We start from the raw sequence: 24350 nt of genomic DNA on the forward strand, positions 1-24350 counted from the left end.
CAACATACAGATCATTCATATTATAAATACAAAACAACATACAAATCATTCATATTATAAATACAAAACAACATACAAATCATTCATATTATAAATACACACACAACATACAAATCATTCATATTATAAATACACACACAACATACAGATCATATTATAAATACACACAACATACAGATCATTCATATTATAAATACACACACACACACAACATACAGATCATATTATAAATACACACACAACATACAAATCATTCATATTATAAATACACACACACACACACACAACATACAGATCATATTATAAATACACACACAACATACAGATCATATTATAAATACACACACAACATACAGATCATATTATAAATACAAACACACAACATACAGATCATTCATATTATAAATACAAACAACATACAAGTCATTCATATTATAAATATAAACACATACAACATTGTATCTTAGTATATACAGCAATCCCCAATATATAATTTGGATCTTTACATATCGAAAAATGATAAGAGGGGTAAACAAACAACTCATATGCAGTATTACATGATCACAACTTCCCTCTTAATAATCACACATAGTCTATACAGATATAGGTGACCAATGTATCTCTAGCTGCAGGGGGAGGACTACAAGTCTCATCATGCCCGGTCACACTGAGCTGTAGATGCACAGCCATCATTTGCTAGTAACTAGTATAGAGTATAATGAGTGAATGTGATGTGTGTAAAGATGATTGTCATTCTATGTATACTGTACCTGCACAGTGTACACCCAGCCCACATCCATGTGACTATGGGGGATGACAAACACCTGGAGGGGATCAGAGGAATGAGAGGTGACAATCCCCCCATAGCAGATCAGGAAGGTAAGTAGTGGGATCATTACAGCAGCTGCACACCCTCTTCCTGGGATCACATCAGATACATTGTATGAGAAGGGATCAGCTGATCTGACACTATGGCAAGCTGCAGGAGACAAACTACTTCATTCATGTGACTTTCTAGGTCGGACTTCCTGAAACCTGATCTGTGAGATGAAGGAAGTCTGAAGATTTCTCCATACTCTATACATAATGCAGGATCTTCTGTCTGTGTCTGTTTACATTTTGGAAAACTTTTTTTAACAAATGTAATGGAGTCCTGTTCTTTGGAGTGACACTAAGCTGGGTTCACATCTATGCAGACAGCAACTGATCCGTGTTTTGGCGCGTATTGCGCTTTTGAACATGCGTTTTTTATGCTTTTTTTTCTGGCTATAGGGAAAGTACGACAGTTCTGTTCATGAAGTGTGACTTTGATGCGACTTTACACTCTCTGGAACTCAAGTCGCATCAAAGTAGTGCAGGAACATTTTTGTCTCCAAAGTCGCATGTTAGGGTTTAGCGTTAGGGGTAAATGTTAGGTATAGGGTTGGGGTTATAGTAAGCGGTAATCGTTAGGTACACACGACCATTTTTAATGTTCTAGAAGAAACAACGTTTTTCTTTTTACGTGATTCTTGTCAAGCTTGCCTTGCCTACACACGATCATGAAAAAAACTGCTCGCACAAAGCGTGGCGACGTACAACACGTACGACGGCACTATAAAGGGGAAGTACCATTCAGATGGCGTCACCCTTTGGGCTGCTTTTGCTGATTTGGTGTTAGTAAAAGTTTGGTGAGAGACGATTCGCGCTTTTCAGTCTTCATGCTTTTCAGTCTGTTACAGCGTGACGAATGTGCTATCTCCATTACAAACGCTAGTTTTACCAGAACGAGCGCTCCTGTCTCATAACATGCTTCTGAGCATGCACGTTTTTTTTCACGTCGTTAAAGCCTATACACGACCGTTTTTTATGACATGAAAGACGACAATGTGAAAAACGACACGAAAAATGTATTTATAATATGAGTGATTTGTATGTTGTGTGTGTGTGTATTTATAATATGAACTAAAACACCTGCTGTACTTTATCATGCACCATGCTGGGACTTGTAGTGTCTCTGTGTATGTTCTAAATTTTTAATGGTCATTTTTCACGTCATGAAAAATGCTCTGGAGCCTGCACATGGTCGTTGTTTTTTTTTTAACAGTAAAAGTTTTTTATTTTGAAGACAGACAACAAAGATACACACAAATCAATGACAGTACAAGCCACAAAGGCACCAGAATGATTGCACAAAGTTATAGCAAATCAGCACATACATAATACATCTGTGGTGGGATAATAGGCCGGCTACACAAATCACAGGGTATACATCATAAATAAGACAATTGCCAGGCTCGGGGCACTCACTGTAGAGAGTCACCATCCGGACGTCCTCCCCGCATCGTCACCCCTCGCCCCCCAGTGCGGGGGGCGAGGGAGGTAGAGGAGGGAGGGAGACAACGAGGAGAAGGGCGGGGGGGGGGGGGGGGACAGCGAGCCGCAGGACACCTCAGTCAGGAGTCATCACAGGGGGACTATCAACAGATCAGCTAGATAAGTCGATCCATTTCGACCAGATTTTTTCAAATTTTGCTGGACAGTTCCTGCTCTCATACGTTAACCTATAGAGTGGGAGAACTCTGTTAATCGTAGCCAGCCAGGAGGACACTGTGGGGAGCTCAGTGCCCCGCCAGCGAAGCAGGATCTCCCTTCTGGCATAGAACAATGCAAAGGTGATACCCAGTTTGGTGTACCTGTCGCACATGGTCGTTTTTAATGACCATTTAAAAAAATGTAATTTTTCACGTCATGAAAAACGGTCGTGTGTACGCGGCATTAGAGTTAGCGTTCTAACCCCAACAATTACCACTAATCCCAACAATTACCGTTAACCCCAACAATTACCCCTAACCCCAACAATTACCGCTAACCCCAAAAATTACCGCTAACTCCAACAATTACTGCCAACCCCAACAATTACCATTAACCCCAACAATTACCCCTAACCCCAACAATTACCCCTAACCCCAACAGTTACTGCCAACCCCAACAATTACCTCTAACCCCAACAATTACCACCAACCCCAACAATTACCCCCTAACCCCAACAATTGCAGCTAACCCTAACAATTACCCCTAACCCCAACAGTTACCCCTAACCCCAACAATTAACACTAACAGTTAATGCTAACCCCAACAATTACAGCTCACCCCAACAATTACTGCTAACCCCAACAATTACCGATAACCCCAACAATTAACCCTAACAATTAACGCTAACCCCAACAATTAACCCAATTACATTGAACCCTAATAGTTACCACTAACCCTAACAATTACTGATGACACCAACAATTACCCCAACCTTAATAATTACATTGAACCTTAACAATTACCGCTCACCCTAAGGCTAGGTTCACACTTAGTTCGGTTGCAGCTCGCAGCAGGGGTCCGGTGCGTCCCTGTTCTCCGTTTTAGGGACGAATCAGGCCATCATTTTTGCCTGAATTTGGACCTGATCTGAGCCAAAGAAGCACAGGACCTCTGACCCTAACCCTAACCCTACACCTAATATGTAACCTTAAGGGTGCATTCACACCTGAGCATTTTTTGCTCATAAAACGCTCGTACAACCATACAAGTACCATGTACTTATATGAAAAAGTATCCTTTTTCTCATTGTATTGCTTCTTTTATGTGAAATCCCTGGTGTTCCTGCCAGTCCCTCTGCTTTGCTATTAAAAAATTGACCACACTAAGCAGGAGAGCACACTGGTCAGTTCTCTAGCTATGCTGGGAACTGAGCCTGCTCTCCACCAATGATCGGACTTGTCCTTTCAACCCCCCACCCCTCCCTGCACAGCCTGTCACTGGGAAGCTCAGAGTACTGCTGTTTCTCCTCCCCCCAGCTCTCATACAGCTGAGAACAGAGGACATATGATCACTTATAACAAAGGGATCAAGAGGTATTTATAATGTTTTTTTTTATATCTATACACAAATTTGTTGAATTTCATTTCTATTTCAAACTGAATAGGTTGTTTTACAATCACTTTAATTTCCCAACACATATCTAGATTTATTTAAAAGCATGGATATACTGTAGCTAGGATAGCAGCCAAGCATGGAAGATAAATGCCAGGGTCAAAATGAGTCTAGCCTAGTTTCTGATTTGCCTGGAGTATAATTCTAGCAAAATGTAACTCTGCACAAAAATAATGATTTATAGCCTATTTTTGTAAGGACCAAAATATTGTATTTTTTGTAAAAATGAAAGAGATTGCTTTATAAAGAACATTTCTTCTATGTACAAGACAGATGGCTGAGCATTATTCGAAAAACAATTAATATTCAAAAAAGGGATCATTGCCGACCTTGTTATTAGCAACACAGAAAAAATGCTTCCCTGCGTTTGACACTTGTGGGGATAATAGATTTAAATTATATCTCATATCCATTTGTGGCGGCCTCAAAGAGCGCGTGGAAGAGAGCAGCTGCAGAGGAACAGTGCGGCACAATGGTGTGATGCGGGGCATGAATTCCTTACACACATAAATAGGAAACCCTCATATATTGCTTAGTCTGCATGTTACTGTGACAAGCTGGCTATTACTATCTAAGTGCTAATGGAATTTCAATGCTTAGCCCAGGTGACAGAAGGCGTTTCAGTGTTCTGTTAACAATTAATGGGTGTTCTGGGGTACTAAAATTGGCATATGTTGTAAAATAAGACAGGATGACTCCATGTTGTTTCCAAACTATGCAAAAATATAACACATACTAAACATGAGGCTTAGTTCATAAAGTTTTACCACAAGGACAAGGATATTTATTATTAGCTATGTGACTTGTGTAATGTTCGGCAGCAGCAGATGTTTTTTCACCTTAATGCATAGATTGCATTAAGGTGAAAAAACATTTTCCTTTACAATTCCTTTAAGTGAAAAATAAAACACCTACATGTCAGAAAAAAAAATAATAATTAAAAAAACAGAATCACTGAGTTGGAAAAGGATCACCCAATGTGTCAGTATTTTGCTGAACCACATTTTGCTTTAATTTCAGCCTTTAGTCTGTTGACACCTTTCTGGCCGAGGGAAGCAGATTTTCCTCAAGAATTTGATGGTATTTTGCCCCATCCATTTTTCCTTCTATCCTGACAAGTGCTCCATTCTCTACTGCACAGAAACACCCCCATAATAGGCAGGGCTGTTTGAAGATATTAGGGGGCCCCAAGCAAAACAAAAAAAAATTACTTTTCTAGTTGAGAAGTGGGGGGGGGGGTGTTTTTGTCGGCTTACCTCTATCCTGGTGTCCGCACAGGGGCCCCAGCAGGGAGGGCCCTTGCCGCATCGCTGCGTCCCTCTATCCTGGTGTCCGCACAGGGGCCCCAGCAGGGAGGGCCCTTGCCGCATCGCCGTGTACCATAACCGCACGGTACAGGGCATTCAGTTTGCTGTTCCCGGGGCCAGACTGAAAGGAAGTGAACACACAGTGTGTGCACTTCCTGTCTGTCCGGCCGGGAACAGGAACCTGATTCTCCTGTACCGCGCGGTTATGGTACACGGCCGACCGGACTGCAGGAGGAAGCAGCGGTGCGGCAAGGGCCCTCCCTGCTGGGGCCCCTTGGCTAGCTCGGGGCCCCTGGCCAGCTCGGGGGCCCCAGGCAATTGCTTGGTTTGTCTGTCGGGTTCCAACGGGCCTGATAATAGGATATTACCACCTCCATAAGAGGATATTACCACCTCCATGCTTTACTGTAGGAATGGTGTTATTTAGATTGATTTCCGCCAGACATATCATTTTCTGTTGAGGCCTAATAATTACATTTTAGTCTCATTTGACCACCTTAAATGCATCTTGAAGTTTCTGACACCAGATGGAAAAGGGTGTTATGGTCAGATGAGACTAAAATGTAATTATTTATCCTCAACAACAAACGATATGTCTGGAAATCAATACAGCTCACCATTCAAATAACATTCATATCCTGTTATGGGGGTGTTTCTCTGCAGCATGGACTGGAGCACTTGTCAGGATAGAAGAAAAACCAGATCGGGCAAAATACCATCAAATTCTTAAGGAAATGCAAGGAAAATCTGCTGCCCTCTGCCAGAAATGGGAAAAAGGTTTACCTTCCAACATGACAATGACCCAAAGCACACAGCAAAAATGACCACACAGTGGTTGGAGAAAAGTGAATGTCCTTGCATGGCCTAGTTAGAGCCCAGACTTAAACCCCATCGAAAATCGGTGGAATGACTTGAAGACTTCAGTCCACAAATGGCCACCATCAAATTTAACTGAACTGGAGCAGTTCTGCAAAGAAGAGTGGGCAAATATTGCAAAGTCTAGATGTGCAAAGTTAGTAGAGACAAATCCCAACAGACTCAAGGCTGTAAGGAAAGCATAAGGTGGTCCAACCTTAGGGGTTCACACTATTGCAAATTGGATGTGGGTTTCCCCACATCCAATTTGCATGACAGTAGAGTGTGACTGGTTCTCAAAGGAGCCAGTTCACACATCCCCGGGGCGACCATAGAGCGCACTGCAGAACAGTCCTGTGCGTCTTTGTCTCTGTTTCAGGTCCGAATTCAGCCCAAAATTTGGACCTAATTTTGACCTGAAAAGCTGGACGGGGATGCACCGGACCCCTTGCTGCGAGCCGCTCTGCACACAGTGTGAACCCAGCTTAAATAGTTCCCTCTGTGTAGGAGCTTCCTATGATAAAGACCTGTCACTTCTGCTCTCTCTTTGTGCAGGATGACTGGTCTAGTCTCCGCCCCCTCCTGTCATTTTCTTCAGGCAGCCTGTAGTCATTGAACCTACTGGGCCTCTCCCACAGCTCTGCTGTCTGCACAGGCTATGTACAGTGACGTGATGATGTCACTTCAAACATTTCAAGTAATATCTGAGCTTGTGAAGAATTTTTGTTGCATTCATAAGAATTGCATGAATCAGAAAATAACTGCATTATTGCCTCTAGATCAGTGGTTCTCAACCTTTCTAGTGCCGTGACCCCATGATAAAATTTCCCTAGTTGTGGGGACCCCTAACAGTAAAATCAGGAGATAGGATCCCTTCCAGCCCCTCCGACTTCACATTCCTCACCAGTCAGCTGACCCCTAGTCTCTGGCCCCCAACCATGCCGTGAACTGAATGGGCAGCTGCAAAGAGGCTGAGTGGGCAGCTGCAAAAAGGCTGAGTGGGCAGCCGCGGGCTCCGGGGACAGCCCAGCTGGGCAGCTGCGAAGAGGCTTGGAGAGATGTCCGGGCTTCAGGAACAGCCCAGGATTCAGTGACCCCTGACAAATCGTCATTCGACCCCCAAGTTGAGAACCACTGCTCTAGATGGAGGTGACAATCAAAGTAGTAAATTAGTATACATATCCTATGATCATCAGCTCCATCTACAGGCAGTAATGCAGTATTTTCCAGATTCACTCTATTCTTATGAATGAAAAACATCCAACCTGGAGGGAAAATAATATAGTAGCTTTCAACCAGAACGAATGTACATGAACCATTACAAAATAAATACCTCTGCAAGTTTTTTTTTTTTTTTTTTTTTTTTATAATTCACCCCTAAGTGATCATTTGCATGCCTTTAAGGACAACATGGAATCCAGTTTTGGAAGACAGAACACAGCACTACCTCTCATTTAGTATTAGAGCAGAAAGATAAGTCTATTTTCAACTTCAGGCAGTTAGAAGATTAAAATAACTGCACATTGCGCACATTGCAGTAGGCGGCGGCGCTAGGAAAATGTCCTTTTGCTGAATTACTAATTAGGAGTTCAGCTGTTCCTCCAAGTAGCCAAATTACAATTCCAACTGCCAGATGGGTCACTGAAACAGACAGAAGACTACCCTATCAGCTGGCAAATGAATTTAAATGGCCTGTAAATGAGATCATTACAAGCTAATGATATCTCTCTATAACAATAAGTACACAATAATAACCACCTCATTCAAAAAGGCCAGAAATGGACAAGAAAGACGTTTAAATCACTGTCAGGTGATATCATGGAAATGCAGTTTAATGTCAGTTTGGGCTGGCTAGTATAATGATTCAATACTATAAATGATTGATTTATTTTATGATCCATCTCTCCCAATAGGAATAATTGATCTAAAGTTGACAACCCATTCAATTGATATGCCACACATGAGGAAGTGGATTTTGATTGACAGTTAAGACATGATCATAACTTACAATGGTAAATCATCAATCGTATGTCTGGTTCCACCATGTCGTCTCATAACCTGAACGACTAAAATACATATTCATGAACAAAATATCCCATGGCTGTCAACCGATGCAGAACGATTGATCATTTTCCGCCCTGGTCTATTGATTGAATCACAAACGGTGATCATACACTATGCCAGGGGTCCTCAAACTACGGCCCTCCAGTTGTTCAGGAACTACAATTCCCATCATGCCTAGTCATGTCTGTGAATGTCAGTGTGTTACAATGCCTCATGGGATGTGTAGTTCCGCAACAGCTGGGCCATAGTTTGAAGATCCCTGCACTATGCAATCTAATTGTACAATCTTCTTTAGATCTATCATCAACTATGTAGTACAAGCAACTGATTTGATACATAGTGATTGGGTTGTGTCTAGGGTTGAGCGAACCCGAACTGTAAATAATTGGAAAAAGTTTGAGTTCGGGTTCGGAGTTCGGCTATTTTATGGCGCGCTGCACGGCAGCCAATCGCCATTTGTTTTACTAGTGTGACTAGGAAGCCATCACAGCCATGCCTACTAATGGCATGGCTGTGATTGGCCAGTGCAGCATGTGACCCAGCATGTGACCTGCCTCTATATCAGATAGAGGCACACAGCACAGCTCGTCACTCTGCATTAGCTAGTGTAGGGAGAGGCTGCTGCTGATTGAGGGACAGTGTCAGAGAGGTGTATCCTGCTTCAGAAATCTACACAAGCACTGTTTATTTCTGTGAGATCTGCATCTTATAGGTTAGGGAGAGGTTTCAGCTATTTGCTATAGGGACAGGCTGCTGTTGATTGAGGGACAGTGTCAGAGAGGTGTATCCTGCTTCAGAAATCTACACAATCACTGTTTATTTCTGTGAGATCTGCATCTTATAGTTTAGGGAGAGGATCCAGCTATTTGCTATAGGGACAGGCTGCTGTTGATTGAGGGGCAGTGTCAGAGAGGTGTATCCTGCTTCAGAAATCTACACAAGCACTGTTTATTTCTGTGAGATCTGCATCTTATAGTTTAGGGAGAGGTTCCAGCTATTTGCTATAGGGTCAGCAATCTATAGGTGACTCTCTGTATATTTCACCAGCACTGCACCTGTCACCACCTGTGATATACTGTGTGTGTCCAGTACATAGTTTAGGGAGAGGTTCCAGCTATTTCCTATAGGGACAGCAATCTATAGGTGACTCTCTGTATATTTCACCAGCACTGCACCTGTCACCACCTGTGATATACTGTGTGTGTCCAGTACATAGTTTAGGGAGAGGTTCCAGCTATTTCCTATAGGGACAGCAATCTATAGGTGACTCTATGTATATTTCACCAGCACTGCACCTGTCACCACCTGTGATATTAAGTGCTACACGTATGTTGTTCCCTGGGAGGCTGAACATATTGATAAAAATTGTAGTGAGACTTCTACCTCTAAACATCGACTCATAGCTAACATGTCACTTTTTTGTGACGTGATTCTTTAAATTCAGTTTGTTAATTTTTTTAGTTTAAAGGGGAGGTTCACCCTATAAAACATTTCTAACACTACATCCAGCCCAGTTCTGCATATAAAATGACACTGACCTTTTTTTTTTTTTTGCCGTAGATAACGTTTAGCCTTAGAATTCACCACGGCTTCCGGGTAGGGAATCCCGCGGGAGTGGGCGTTCCTATTGACATGCCAATTGATTGACATGCTAAACAACGGCGCACACAGCGCATCACGACTTCCCGAAGGAAGCTCGGGTCGGCTCGGCTCTATTCGGCGCCTGCGCACCGGTGCCGAATAGAGCCGAGCCGACCCGAGCTTCTTTCGGGAAGTCGTGACGCGCTGTGTGCACTGTCGTTTAGCATGTCAATCAATTGCCATGTCAATAGGAACGCCCACTCCCGCGGGATTCCCTACCCGGAAGCCGCGGTGAATTCTAAGGCTAAACGCTATCTACGGCGAAAAAAAAAAAAAGGTCAGTGTCATTTTATTTGCAGAACTGGGCTGGATGTAGTATTACAAATTTTTTATAGGGTGAACCTCCACTTTAAAGTTGTTATGTTAAAATTTATTCCCATGTGTACAATTTATGCTATACCTCAAGCCAGCTTGTTATCGCTTTCTAGGGACATTGTAGCTACCAATTGATATCAGTTTCCTAATATATAATGAAATGCGTTGCTATATTATATCCAGTAACTACGTGCACCCTAATTTTAATGGACTTTAGGCAATAATTATAAATATTCCCATGCAGGTTAATGACATTTGTGTAGCTAATTACATGGACCCACTCTCCCAGTATAAACAGCCACTGTCCCTTAGGTAAACTGGTAATAAGATCAGAATTCTGGTGCCACCTGCTCAGTGTAAGCCATCCTACGCCTCGCCAATACAGATTATCTTCTTTCATTCTCGTAAGATTCCATTTCTGTTGTATAGTTAAGATAGAATATGCTGAATGATTATCACTTCCACACTCATATGTTTCTTCTGGACAATTCTGCAGAGGCCAGAACATGTTAAAGTGAACCTGTGCTCTGCCTCCCTCTGTGCTGACCTGAGATTTTTCACGTCACTATTGTCAATAAGCACAGCTTAGCTAGGCAGTTGGGAAGTACTTAGTGAGAAGACCAAGACCAACCCAGCGTAACCGGGCAGCATTTGATGACACATAGATACAGTATTTGGCAGGGGACACAATAGGAAGAGGCTCATCCGACCCTGAGCTTCCATATGTGAGCCAGGGGCCTTGCAGTTACATAGACCCCATGAATCTTATATAAGGTAAGTAACACCAATATCGCCTTGAAGGGGTCCTGCAAGGCCCTGAAATATTACACATTTATCTGGAATGCTGGTGACTTCACATTTTCTTACCTGTAAAAAAAAATGACCCACCTTTCCTGCTATCTGCATTGCCAGAACCCTGCTGTGTTCAATGGAAACCGTCTTCTGAAATCTGTAAAAAAGTGACATTTCTGGAATTTCTTGCAACCATGCATTACAGTATACATATGTGTAGCACCCTCTAGTGTGTGCTAGAAGTAGTATAGGTTGTGTTAGAGTGGATACAGGCTAAGCCTGAGCTGTGGGACCAGGGTCAGGTTTCAGTGACTCAGGGCTGGATGACTCATCCTCATAGCTCCTCTGGTGCCTCCCCCTGTTTCTGTCACATTGTAGAATGTTCTAGAGCTAGTGGGTGGAGGTTACTGTGCCATCAAACGCAGCCACTGTGCCATGCCATCAAACAAAGCCACTGTGCCATCAATTGTCACCACTGTGCCATCAATTGTCGCCACTGTGCCATCAAACGCAGCCACTGTGCCATGCCATCAAACGCAGCCACTGTGCCATCAATTGTCGCCACTGTGCCATCAATTGTCGCCACTGTGCCATCAATTGTCGCCACTGTGCCATGCCATCAATTGTCGCCACTGTGCCATCAATTGTTGCCACTGTGCCATCAATTGTCACCACTGCGCCATTCCATCAATTGTCGCCACTGTGCCATGCCATCAAACGCAGCCACTGTGCCATCAACTATGGACGCACCGCCGCTGCCTGCCAGTGTTAAATGGTTTACCTCATCCATGTAAACTGATACATTTTGCTGGAGAGCTTGTGCTTATGAAATAGAACAGACTTGCTGGCTGGATCAGCAGACGAAAATAGAAGAAAGGAAACAAATGCAGACATTATATCTAAAATTGGTAAGCTGCAATAAAATAAATGTTAACACACCACAACGGAATGCTTAGGCATGATTTTTTATTTATTTTTTGATATCCACTTTTTTCAAAAGGCAGACCAGAATATACGCTCTCCATCGTACATGAGCACACATTCAATCAATGCCGAAGCTCAGAGATCAGAGAAGCAGAGTGTCCTGTGGAGCCCTGTGCCTTGGGGGACGATGTCTGTACATAAATCCATACACACACACACTGTCTGCCATATCATGTACTGGGTGTCCTAATTGTACCAACTCTCCTGACCTCACATCCCGGGACTATAAACCTGCCGTGTACAATCAGCACCCCAGTGAAAACTTCTCTCTGTATCGTCTGCCTGCAGAGAGTGAATATATTGTCCAGAGACTCTCATTGTACTCCCAGCAGTTATCACTCCATTCATGTGTTATCCCGCCTGCAGGATATTAAAACTGGTTCCATGAGATGGAAAAGGTCAAAGCATAGCCTGTGATTATTAAAGCTGTGTCCATCTATTTCTTCCTCTCTGTTTATACACAATGCCATAAGATGTGTAAATAGAGACTATAGGCTTGTTATCAGGGGTCAAGTACTGGCGAAAAAAGTGTGGGAACTCCCACCCAAGATCCACTCCCCCACCAAAAAAAAAAAAATGATACGCTCATATGCATAATTACTAAACCACATGTTTGTTTGTTTTTTTCGATCCACTGTACCTGTGCAATGTCTCCTGGGAGCTTTTGTCATTGTTCCCAGGAGACATTGCGGAGGTCTGCCACGAGTTATCGCGGGATTTACAAAGAACTTGCTTAAAATTCTTTCTAAATCCGGCTATAACTTGCGGCAGACCTCCGCAATGTCTCCTGGGAACAATGACAAAAGCTCCCAGGAGACATTGCGGCATCGAGGAAGTGACGGAATACCCGCACACTACCTGATGAATCCGTATACAGGAAGCGGCCAGTAACATAAAGGATTACTAAGGTTCGCCTGCCCCTGACAGTGACTCGAGCTGGGCATCGCCGCTTAGTGAAGGATTGGCTCAGGCGGCTTGGCTGCTCTAGTCCTGCAAAGGGAACTGCGTTCCTGCTGTGAAAAAAGTGCAGGAACTCCGTTCCCACGCGTTCCCGCAGGACTTGAGCCCTGCTTGTTATGCTTTTACTTACTAGCACAGAAAACATTGAGAATAGAACTGTCATCATAGCTCCCAACTGTCTTGGATTTCGAGGGACTGTCCCTGATTTGGAGCAACGTCCCTCTTTCCTCCTCAGTTGTCCCTCATTTTGGTCTGATCCATATATATAAAATGCACTTTTTATCTATCAAAAAGTGTTTCCCAGTACTAAACCTTTTATCCAAATTCTAAATTGCTGCATTTGTAAATTTTAAAAGCCAATATAAAGGAATAGTAGTGGTAAAAAAAAAAAAAAAAAGCCCTTGTGGATTTAATTACCTGTATTTATTGGCGTATAACAAGAGGGAAGTTTTAGGAAAAATAAAAAAAAAATTTAAATAAAGAATTTTGGAGCTAAATAAGGGTCAGTGTCCATCAATGCAGCCTTTTCAATGCCCATCTGAAGCCTCGCCGTTGCGCATTAATGAAGCCAGATCAGTGCCCATCTGCAGCCTTGCCATTGCCCATCACTGCAGTCTGATCAGTGCCCATTTGCAGCTTTGCCATTGCCCTTCATTGCAACCTTGCCCATCATTGCAGCCTGATTAGTACCCACCCGCAGCCTTCCCCATCATTGCAGCCTGATCAGTACCCACCTTCAGCCTTCCCCATCATTGCAGCCTGATCAGTGCCCATCTTCAGTCTTGCCCATCATTGCAGCCTAATCAGTGCCCATATACATCCTTACCCATCATTACAGCCTAATCAGTGCCCATCTACAGCCTTGCCCAACATTGCAGCCTGATCAGTGCCCTGTTGCAGAGTACGATTGATAGGTGCAGCGGAGCCTAATTCAGATCAGACATTGTGTAGTAACAGGAACTGGCTTCTTTATTGGAACATCATCACACAGACAAAGATGTCTCTCTGCACATGGTAAGTAGAACAACACACAGACAACAAGGCAGGAAAAAGAAACCAACAAGTAGATCACTGTGGATAGGAAATACAACACACCATAGAAAAAATACATAGCATATCATTGAGCACTAGCGACATCTTGTGTCCTTTTTGTAAATTGCATGTGATATACAATAGGCTAAGCTGTAGGTTTGTTGCATCTCCAACATGCCCATCTACAGCCTTGCCCATCATTGCAGCCTAATCAGTGCCCTTCTGAAGCCTAATCAGTGCCCATCTGCTGCCTTGTCCATAATTACAGACTAATCAATGCACATCTGCAGCCTTGTCTTTGTTGGAATAGGCAGCTGCAGTGTGAGAGGCCTAACAGCTTTTTATTTCTTCATGTACTTAAAAACGTTAAAATGCTAATACTCCTAAAAGCTTCTAAAAGCTACTAAAATGCTACTAGAAGATGGTACAAAAATGTGCATTTTTCATCCATCATTTTTTTCCTAGCTTTTTTAGAGCTTATAAAAAATGTCTGTGCATGCCGCCTAATAGCCTAAAGGCCACCACACACGATACGAAAATCAGATGGAAAAATTCGTATGATGAGCTGTATGCAAAATGTACTCTGCCAAATTATAAGCAGCATAAACACTCCACTTTTCAGCCACTATTCACCCTGGTCTCCAATATTCACAATGATCTCTACTGGTCTCTAAGCTCTTCTCCTATATCCTCCACTCTTTTCCTTCTTTTACAGGTTAGTACACACGACTTTTTAAGTTTACTTTAAAAAAAAATGTGCAATGGTGAACTTATGCTTTACATAAAATGTGACTATGGGCCAGATTCACAGAAGAGATACGCCGGCGTATCTCTCAGAGTATCTATGCGACTGATTCATAGAATCAGTTCCGCATAGATAGCCCTAAGATCCGACAGGTGTAATTGACTTACACCGTCGGATCTTAGGATGCAGTACCTCGGCTGCCGCTGGGTGGAGTTTGCGTCGTTTTCCTGCGTCGGGTATGCTAATGAGCATTTACGGCGATCCACGACGGTTTTGGCGCTCGTTACGTCGTCGCTAGTAATTTTTTCCCGTCGCAAATTTACACCTGCTTTAACATGGCTTAACTTTAGTCGTTCCCGGGTCGAATTTCTAATTTTTTTTGTTTTGGCGTAAGACGTCCGGGAATACGAATGGACGCTACGCACGTGGCCGTTCTAAAAAATTACGTCACATCGCGCAAAGCACGGCGGGAATTTCCAAACTGAGCACGTGCAGTACGTCCGGCGCGGGAGCGCGCCTAATTTAAATGGTACACGCCCCATTTGAATTGGCGGGCTTGCGCCGGACGTGTTTACGATACACCGCCACAAGTTTTCAGGTAAGTGCTTTGTTACGTTGCGCCGCCGCAAAGGTACGAGAATCTGGCCCTATATACTGTAGCATTTGTGTTGCTTATTATGCCTCCTTTTTTTTTTAACCATTCTAACCTCTTAGTGGTATTTTACAACAATCTGCCTTGTAATCCGTAATTTGTATACCTCATTATATACTGCATATTTATCTTCTGATGTTACCTTCAGTCACTGTGTAAACAATTCTAATAAGGAAAATGGCGCAGTCCAGGACCAATGCCAGCTCCGGAGGAGGTTGCAATAAGTGGCAGCTTGCTGCTGCTTCTATTCCTTACAAAATATATTATTCAGTTGCTTTTCATGTTTAAAGAGACCGGTGTCTTCATCCCAAGCCAATTAAGATAAGGCTCTCAAGTTAACGTACTGAAATAAGTATATGCTAGACTGCATTTGTTTAAATATGATTTGCCCCTCGCTGTGCTGAAAATAGGCCTTTTCTTTTTAATCACCTCTGATAGAATGGAGGCTCCGCTTTCCAGATACATGCAGCTGCTCCCCCTCCCCAGCCCGGAAATTAGCCAAGGTCTTTGCAGGGGTCCTAGCATTGGCTTGACTACTTTAACTAGAGATGTTTTTCTTAATAGGTATGAGATGACGACAGGTTCTCTTTAAAGCGGTTCTCCACCCTAAAGTGGAGTCCCGCTGATTGGAACCCTCCCCCCCTCCGGTGTCACATTTGACACCTTTCAGGGGGGAGGGGGGTGCAGATACCTGTCTAAAGACAGGTATTTGCACCCACTTCCGGCCACACGATACGGGCAAAAGACGGGCATTCCTTCACATCCCGTCTGTCGCCCGTTGTGTGCTGGGAACACTCGGCTCCCAGCACACAGCGGGAGCCAATCGGCTGGCGCGGCGCGACTCGCGCATGCGCCGTAGGGAACCGGGCAGTGAAGCCGCAGCGCTTCACTTCCTGGTTCCCTGAGCGTGGATGGCGGGGGGAGCAGCAGAGAGACGAGCGATCGCTCGTGCTCTGCTGCGATCGGCGCTGGACTCCAGGACAGGTAAGTGTCCTAATATTAAAAGTCAGCAGCTGCAGTATTTGTAGCTGCTGGCTTTTAATATTATTTTCCCGTGGCACATCCGCTTTAAATTCGATCGTTTTTGGAGAGTTTAATTTTAGCTTGGATTTAGGTGAAACTTGCAACACTCATGTAGAGACTCTCTACAGCTGATAGTTTTTATTTGAGGTCTGCAGTCTCAGGATAATAGGGAATAAAGTCAGTGGGCCAGATTCAGATACAAGATATGCCGGCGTATCTCCTGATACGCCGTCGTATCTCTGAGTGCGGGAGGTCATATCTATGCGCCTGATTTAGAGAATCAGTTACGCATAGATTTCCCTAAGATCCGACAGGTGTAAGTGTCTTACACCGTTGTATCTTAGGCTGCATTTTCAGGCTGGCCGCTAGGTGGCGCTTCCGTATGTTTACGCAAGGAATATGCTAATTAGGTAGATACGGCGATTCAGAAACGTATGTTCGGCCGGCGCAATTTTTTACGTTGTTTACGTTAGGCTTTTTTCGGCGTATAGTTACCCCTGCTATATGAGGCGTAGCTAATGTTAAGTATGGCCGTCGTTCCCGCGCCGAGTTTTGAAATTTTTACGTCGTTTGCGTAAGTCGTTCGCGAATACAGCTGTACGTCATTTACGTTCACGTCGAATCCAATACGTCCTTGCGCCGTACTTTGGCGCAATGCACACTGGGATATTTTACGGACGGCGCATGCGCAGTTCAAAAAAAACTTCAAAAACGCGGGGTCAAGCAAAATTTAACCACTTACCCCCCGGACCATATTGCTGCCCAAAGACCAGAGTACTTTTTGCGATTCGGGACTGCGTCGCTTTAACAGACAATTGCGCGGTCGTGCGACATGGCTCCCAAACAAAATTAGCGTCCTTTTTTTCCCACAAATAGAGCTTTCTTTTGGTGGTATTTGATCACCTCTGCGGTTTTTAGTTTTTGCGCTATAAACAAAAATAGAGCGACAATTTTGAAAAAAAATAATATTTTTTACATTTTGCTATAATAAATATCCCCCAAAAATATATAAAAAAACATTTTTTTTCCTCAGTTTAGGCCGATACGTTTTCTTCTACATATTTTTCGTAAAAAAAAATCGCAATAAGCGTTTATTGATTGGTTTGCGCAAAAGTTATAGCGTTTACAAAATAGGGGGTATTTTTATGTCATTTTTATTATATTTTTTTTACTAGTAATGGCAGCGATCAGCGATTTTTTTTTCGGTACTGCGACATTATGGCGGACACTTCGGACACTTTTGACACATTTTTGGGACCATTGGCATTTTTATAGCGATCAGTGCTATAAAAATGCATTGGATTACTATAAAAATGCCACTGGCAGTGAAGGGGTTAACACTAGGGGGCGGGAAAGGGGTTAAGTATGCCTGGGTGTGTTCTTACTGTGGGAGGGGGGGTGGCCTCACTAGGGGAAACACTGATCCTCGGTTCATACATTGTATGAACAGAAGATCAGCATTTCCCCCGCTGACAGGACCGAGAGCTGTGTGTTTACACACACAGCTCCCGGTCCCCGCTGATCGCGTGTGCCCGGCGGCGATCGCACCCGCCAGGCACACGCACGGGAGTCGGGGGCGAGCGGGGGGCGCACGCCTCCGGCAGCGCGCGCGCGCCCCCTAGTGGCGGCTGGGAGAGAGGACGTCATATTACGTGCTCTCGCCCAGCAGAGCCACCTTGTGGACGTATAACTGCGGTGGCCGGTCGGCTAGTGGTTAAAAAAAACACGCCCCCAACATCCCTATTTGAATTAGGCGGGCTTACGCCGCCACACATACGTTACGCCGCCGTAACTAAGGGCGCAAGTTCTTTCTTAATACAGAACTTGCGCCCAAAGTTACAGCGGTGTAACGTATTGGAGATACGTTACGCCGGGCGGATAGATACACCATTGTATCTGAATCCAGCCCAGTAATTCTGCCTAAAAAAAAAAATTCTTGTTTCAGTAGAGTGGGAAGAACCTCTGTCATGTTTTCAATGTCGCCTGTGCCAATGTTTAACCACTTCAGCCTCAGAATAATTTACCCCCTTCCTCAGGGCCGCTGTTAGGAATCATGGGGCCCCGTAAAGCCTACCTGACTGGCCCAGCCCCCCCCCCCCCCCCCCCCCACACACACCTGACGGTATTCTATACAATATATTTTCACAAAAAAATACTTGAAAATAATTTAAAATGATTAATGGACACAAATGCCACCTCGATTCCCCCAAATCTCCCCTGCCTGCACAATTCCCCCAATCCCTCCTATTAGCCCCGAATTCCCTCATCGGCTCCTGGTAAACAATCAGCCGCATCTACCCTCCCAGCATCTTCTTTCTTCAATCCCTCTCCTAGCACAACCCCCTCTCAGGGCAGGGGAAGGAGCTCAGCGGCGGCTGGCCAGGTTCATTATCCCTCCATGTCTCTCACCCAGCAGCTAAAAGCTGGCGGGAGGGAGAGGGGGAGAAACCTGGGTGAGAGACACAGAGGGCATTGTTCTCCACCAACCCTCCTGCTGTCTGGGCCCCTACAGGAGGGCTGGTGGTCCCCCCTATCAGCGGCCCTGCCCTTCCTGACCAGAGCACTTTTTGCAATTCGACACTATGTTGCTTTAGCTGACAATTGTGCAGTCGTGCAACGTGTCCCCCATAAATAGAGCTTTCTTTTGGTGGTATTTGATCACCTCTGAGGTTTTTATTTTTTTCGCTATAAACAAAAAAGAGCGTAAATTTTGAAAAAATAACTATATTTTTTACTTTTTGCTATAATAAATATCCCCCAAAACTATATAAAAAAAACAAAATGTTTTCCCTTAGTTTAGGCCGATACGTATTCTTCTACATATTATTGTTAAAAAAAAAAAATCGCAATAAGCGTTTATTAATTGTTTTTTGCAAAAGTTATATAGGTGGATTCAGAAAGACTTAGGCTGGCGTATCAGTAGATACGCCAGGCCAAGTCTGATTCTGCGCCGACGCAAATTTAAACGTATTCTGGTAAACAGATACGCTTAAATTTGGCTCAGATACGAGCGGCGTAAGTGTCTTACACCGTCGTATCCTAAAGTGTACTTTTTAGGCTGACCGCTAGGTGGCGCTTCCATTGCGGTCGGCCTAGAATATGTAAATGAGTAGATACGTCAATTCACAAACGTACGCCGTTTACGTAACGCACTTTCAGGCCTAAAGTTATTCCATCAAATAGCTGGAATAGTAATGTTAAGTATGGCCGTCGTTCCCGCATCGAAATTTGACGTTGTTTGCTTAAGTCGTCCGTGAATTGGGCTATACGTAATTTACGTCCACGTTAAAACCAATACGACCGTGCGGCTTACTTTGCCGCGATGCACACTGGGATATGTACACGGACGGCGCATGCGCCGTTCATAAAATACGTCAATCACGTCAGGTCACCCCCCATTAACATAAAACACGCCCCCTCAGCCGAATTTGAATTAGCCAGCGCTTACACCCGCCCGATTTACTCTACGCCGCCGTAACTTAGCAGGCAGGTACTTTGTGAATCATGTACTTGCCTCGCTAACTTACGGCGGCGTAGTGTAAACACGATACACTACGCCGCGGCAAAGTTAGGGCGGTCTATGTGAATCTAGCTAATAGGGTCTACAAAATAGGGGATAGATGTATGGCATTTTTATTAATATTTTTTTCTTCACTAGTAATGGCGGCGATTTTTATCATTACTGCGACATTATGGTGGACACTTTTGACGCCATTTTGGGACCATTGTCATTTATACAGCGATCAGTGCTATAAAAATACATGAATTACTGTGTAAATGACACTGGCAGTAAAGGGGTTAAGTGTGTCCTAGGGATGTGTTCTAACTGTGTGAGGGCTGGGCTACATGTGACACGACACTGATCACTGCTCCTGATCACAGAGAGCTGTGATCAGTGTCCTGTCACTAGGCAGAACGGTGAAATGCTTGTTTACATCAGCATTTCCCCGTTCTTCCTCTCTATGAGACGATCGCGGGACTCCTGACGGACATCGAGTCTGCGGGACCCGCAGTCACACTCACGGAGCCCACAATGGCGCGTCTTAAAGGAGACGTACCCATACGCACATATGCCCAGCCGTGCCATTCTGCCGACGCATATCGTCGTGCAGCGGTCAGCACGTGGTTAATTTGATCCACATTATTGTGCACATGTACCTTGTATAGACAAGGCTCAAATAAAATGAAATACATGATTTGAACATGCAGCACATAAATCAGCTGGAACTCATTTGTTAAGCAAGGCAAACAAAAAAAAATCTAATACGCTGCTGGGGGCAAAAACAATCTTCACAAAAACACTCAATCAAAACAAACTGCTTCTTAATCACTTTGTTTTCTATAAATACCCAATTAGTAGGAGCATTGTAATCAGCTACATGTCTGGGATTAGATTTCATGCACCTGGTAGGATGTAAAATAACTACAGAGAATATATTTCATTTAATTACTTGGAGCGACAGGCAATCATAGGAATGCAAAAATACTTTAAATTCTTTTAAAGGAGCAACAACAAAGTCAGTTTGCGGCTATGCGCATGCATTGGCACCTGTTTGTAATTCATTTCTTTATTTCTTTTTATACTTTTTTACATGCACGTAAACGCATTAAACATTTATTCTAGGCTTACCTATAGGTAGAGGTCCAAAAAGTGGACCACTTTAACCACTTCAGCCCCGGACCATATTGCTGGTCAATGACCGGGCCACTTTTTACGATTCGGCACTGCGTCGCTTTAACTGACAATTGCGCTGTCGTGCGACGTGGCTCCCAAACAAAATTGGCGTCCTTTTTTTGCCACAAATAGAGCTTTCTTTTGGTGGTATTTGATCACCTCTGCGGTTTTAATTTTTTGCGCTATAAACAAAAATAGAGCGACAATTTTGAAAAAAAAAATAATATTTTTTACTTTTTGCTATAATAAATATCCCCAAAAATATATAAAAAAATAAAATTTCCTCAGTTTAGGCCGATGCGTATTATTCTACATATTTTTTGTAAAAAAATCACAATAAGCGTTTATTGATTGGTTTGCGCACAAATTATAGCGTCTACAAAATAGGGCATGGTTTTATGCCATTTTTATTAATATTTTATTTTTTACTAGTAATGGCAGCGATTAGTGATTTTTATCGGTACTGCGACCTAATGGTGGACACATCGGACACTTTTGACAAATTTTTGGGACCATTGTCATTTTTATAGCGATCAGTGCTATAAAAATGCATTGATTACTATAAAAATGCCACTGGCAGGGAAGGGGTTAAGTATGTTCCCTGGGTGTGTTCTAAGTGAAGGGGGGGTGGGACTGACTTGGGGAAATGACTAATCGCTGTTCATACATTGTATGAACAGACATCAGGCATTTCTCCCCCTGACAGGACCTGGAGCTGTGTGTTTACACACACAGCTCCCGGTCCTCGCTCTGTAACGAGCAATCGCGGGTGCCCGGCGGTGATCGCGCCCGCCTGGCACACGCGTCGTGACCGGGGGTGAGCGGGGGCGCGCACGCGCCCCTATTGGCTGATTCGCGAGATGACGTAATATTACGTGATCTCGCGCAGCCGAGCCGACCTGCCGCCGTAAAACGGCTGGTCGGCAAGCGGTTAAGAAGGATGTTTGTTGCCTCCACAGTATCCTTGTTTGACCCCCCCTATGCCACTCCCTCTCAACACTGGGGTGACATTAGCTGACTGATGGAGAGAAATTAAGGAAGAAACATTGGAATACTAATCAGCAACCGTGTGCAAAAATGTATTTGCTGTGGAAGAATACATCGCCTCTAATGTTGGGTGTCCTATGCATGGATGTTGCTGCATTCTATAAAGCTATTAGAATATTTTTTTACATTTTAGAATGGGGAGACTGTCCATAATTTTAAAGGGTTCCTAGAGATTGTCTAAAATTTAAAAAATTGGAAATGTGAATGTAACAGTAGGTTCTACGAGAAATATTGCTATCTCACTAAGTACAGTGTACCCCACTGGGTTATACAGTGAAAAAATATATACTGTGTTTCCCCGAAAATAAGACCTACCCCGAAAGTAAGACCTAGCGCTATTTTCCGGGAGGGCTGCAATATAAGCCCTACCCCGAAAATAAGCCCTAGTTTGAGGTGCATGTGTACTCCTATAATCCACTCTGATACGGCGGTGTGCTGTGGCTGTGTATGTGTCTCTTTGATCTACGGTAGCAGTGTCAGGTGCCTTTGTTACAAAGCGGCGCTCAGCTCATCTCCCTGCTGGTCTCCTCCTCCTTCTCCCAGCTGTTGGCGGGGGATCTCGGGGCCCCTCCTTCCTCTGCAGTCACGGGAAGGTACAGTCGTCTCAGTGCAGAGGCTCAGCACTAAATCAACATTTCACACTGTGTGCATAACGATACTCCTGTCTCCAGGAGTCTTCCTGACAGGCAAGGAGGGAGAGAAACAGCACGTTATAAGACCTACCCCGAAAATAAGCCCTACTGGGTCTTTTGTTGCCAAAATTAATATAAGACCCGGGCTTATTTTCGGGGAAACACGGTATGTGCTAATAAGTCCACATAAAAAAGAAAAAAGAGAAAAACATAAATGTAAATTGTCCATCAAAGAAAATGAAGAGTGACGGTGAAGATAAACGTGTAACCGTGTCGATCATCACATGAGATTTTCTTTCAGGCAGGTAAGAAAAGACAGAATACGCTTACCGGACCAGGTGGATCTACCTGTCAGCGACAGCAGATCACTCAAGCATATGGAATCCCAACAGCAAGTGGGCTCGGCTTGTCTGAAGACTCTGGGTAGTAAAAACCACAAACGTGGCCACTGGACCCAACAGTCCATGGCTGGGGACCCTTGGTAGGTGGTATCCTGGACTTGTGGAAGACTCAGAACTCACAGGGTGACCACACTGTTTTCAGATGGTGTTGAGACAACTTCAGATGGGTGGACCCCTTAAGGCAGTGGTCATCAACCCTGTCCTCAGGACCCACTAACAGGCCAGATTTTATGTATTACCTTGGAGAGATTCAGACTACAATACTGCAATCACTGAGCAGCAAATGATATCACTTGTGATGTATTTAAGTTATCTTGCAAACATGGCCTGTTAGTGGGCCCTGAGGACAGGGTTGAGGACCACTGCCTTAAGGGATCAGTGAAGGACACGATGGAACAACTCAAAAAACTCCTAGTGAGCAGCGGCCAGCACGACAGGACTCTCCAATAGAGAGCCTTAGCTCAACACAGACACAGGCTCATCCAGCAGCTGCCGACAGGCCATGAGTGAGCCATTCACTGACTGAAGAGATAGCCAGTCAGGAGAGGGCCATGGGGTGCCTACAACACTTGTCCCAGGGAGAGCTCTGGTGAAGCCAACTGATAGAGAACGCTGTAGTTGTCAGGATAACATGTTTTGGAGGGCGTGGCCTCCTACCTCAGATCCACAAGATTGCTATATACTGCTAAAGAGAAAAGGTACCGTATTTATCGGCGTATATCGCGCACTATTTCCCCTTAAAATAAGGGGAAAATCGTGGGTGCGCGATATACGCCGATAGCCGCTTCCCGCGCTCAGTTTGAAATCCTGCGCCGACATATACCGAGTGCAGTACACTCGGGTACATTCGGCTAGGCTCGGCTTCGCTCGTGCTCACGCACTCGGTATATGTCGGCGGAGGCGTTCGAACTGAGCACTTTTCATTAGTGTTGGGGAGTTTCAGGTTTTTAATATCAGGAGTCTTAGGGCTCATGTTTTTTTCCCTTTGAAGAAGCTTGTGGCAAAATGCGTAAGTGGGGCTGAGATAGATTATACTAAAATTCCTATTTTTAGGTTAAGCTAATTCTTTTATTAGAACCACTGAAGTGTTTCCTCTTCTTATATTATTTTAATTTATTTTTATATATGCATGTGTGAAAAGTATATGTCACAATATTGCTTATTTTCCTTGAAAATATTTGTCAGATATGTTTTTAATATTTATATTTCAACTTGGATGGAGATACAAAAGGACTATTATTAAGAACAGATGTGTCATC

At 43.9% G+C, this 24350-nt stretch overlaps 1 protein-coding gene across 1 annotated transcript in view; it reads right to left on the reverse strand.

Annotated features, from left to right (window-relative positions):
- The window catches only part of MAN2B2 (mannosidase alpha class 2B member 2), an 87073-nt gene extending 86101 nt beyond the window's left edge, over positions 1-972 (reverse strand). Inside the window, 1 exon segment of the mRNA XM_040335403.1 lies at positions 771-972. Coding sequence (XP_040191337.1) covers positions 771-896 — 126 coding nt within the window. The 5' untranslated portion in view covers positions 897-972.
- Between the last annotated feature and the right edge of the window lie 23378 nt (positions 973-24350).

Source organism: Rana temporaria, chromosome 1, assembly GCF_905171775.1.
Source record: "Rana temporaria chromosome 1, aRanTem1.1, whole genome shotgun sequence".
Classification (NCBI taxonomy): Eukaryota; Metazoa; Chordata; class Amphibia; order Anura; family Ranidae; genus Rana; species Rana temporaria.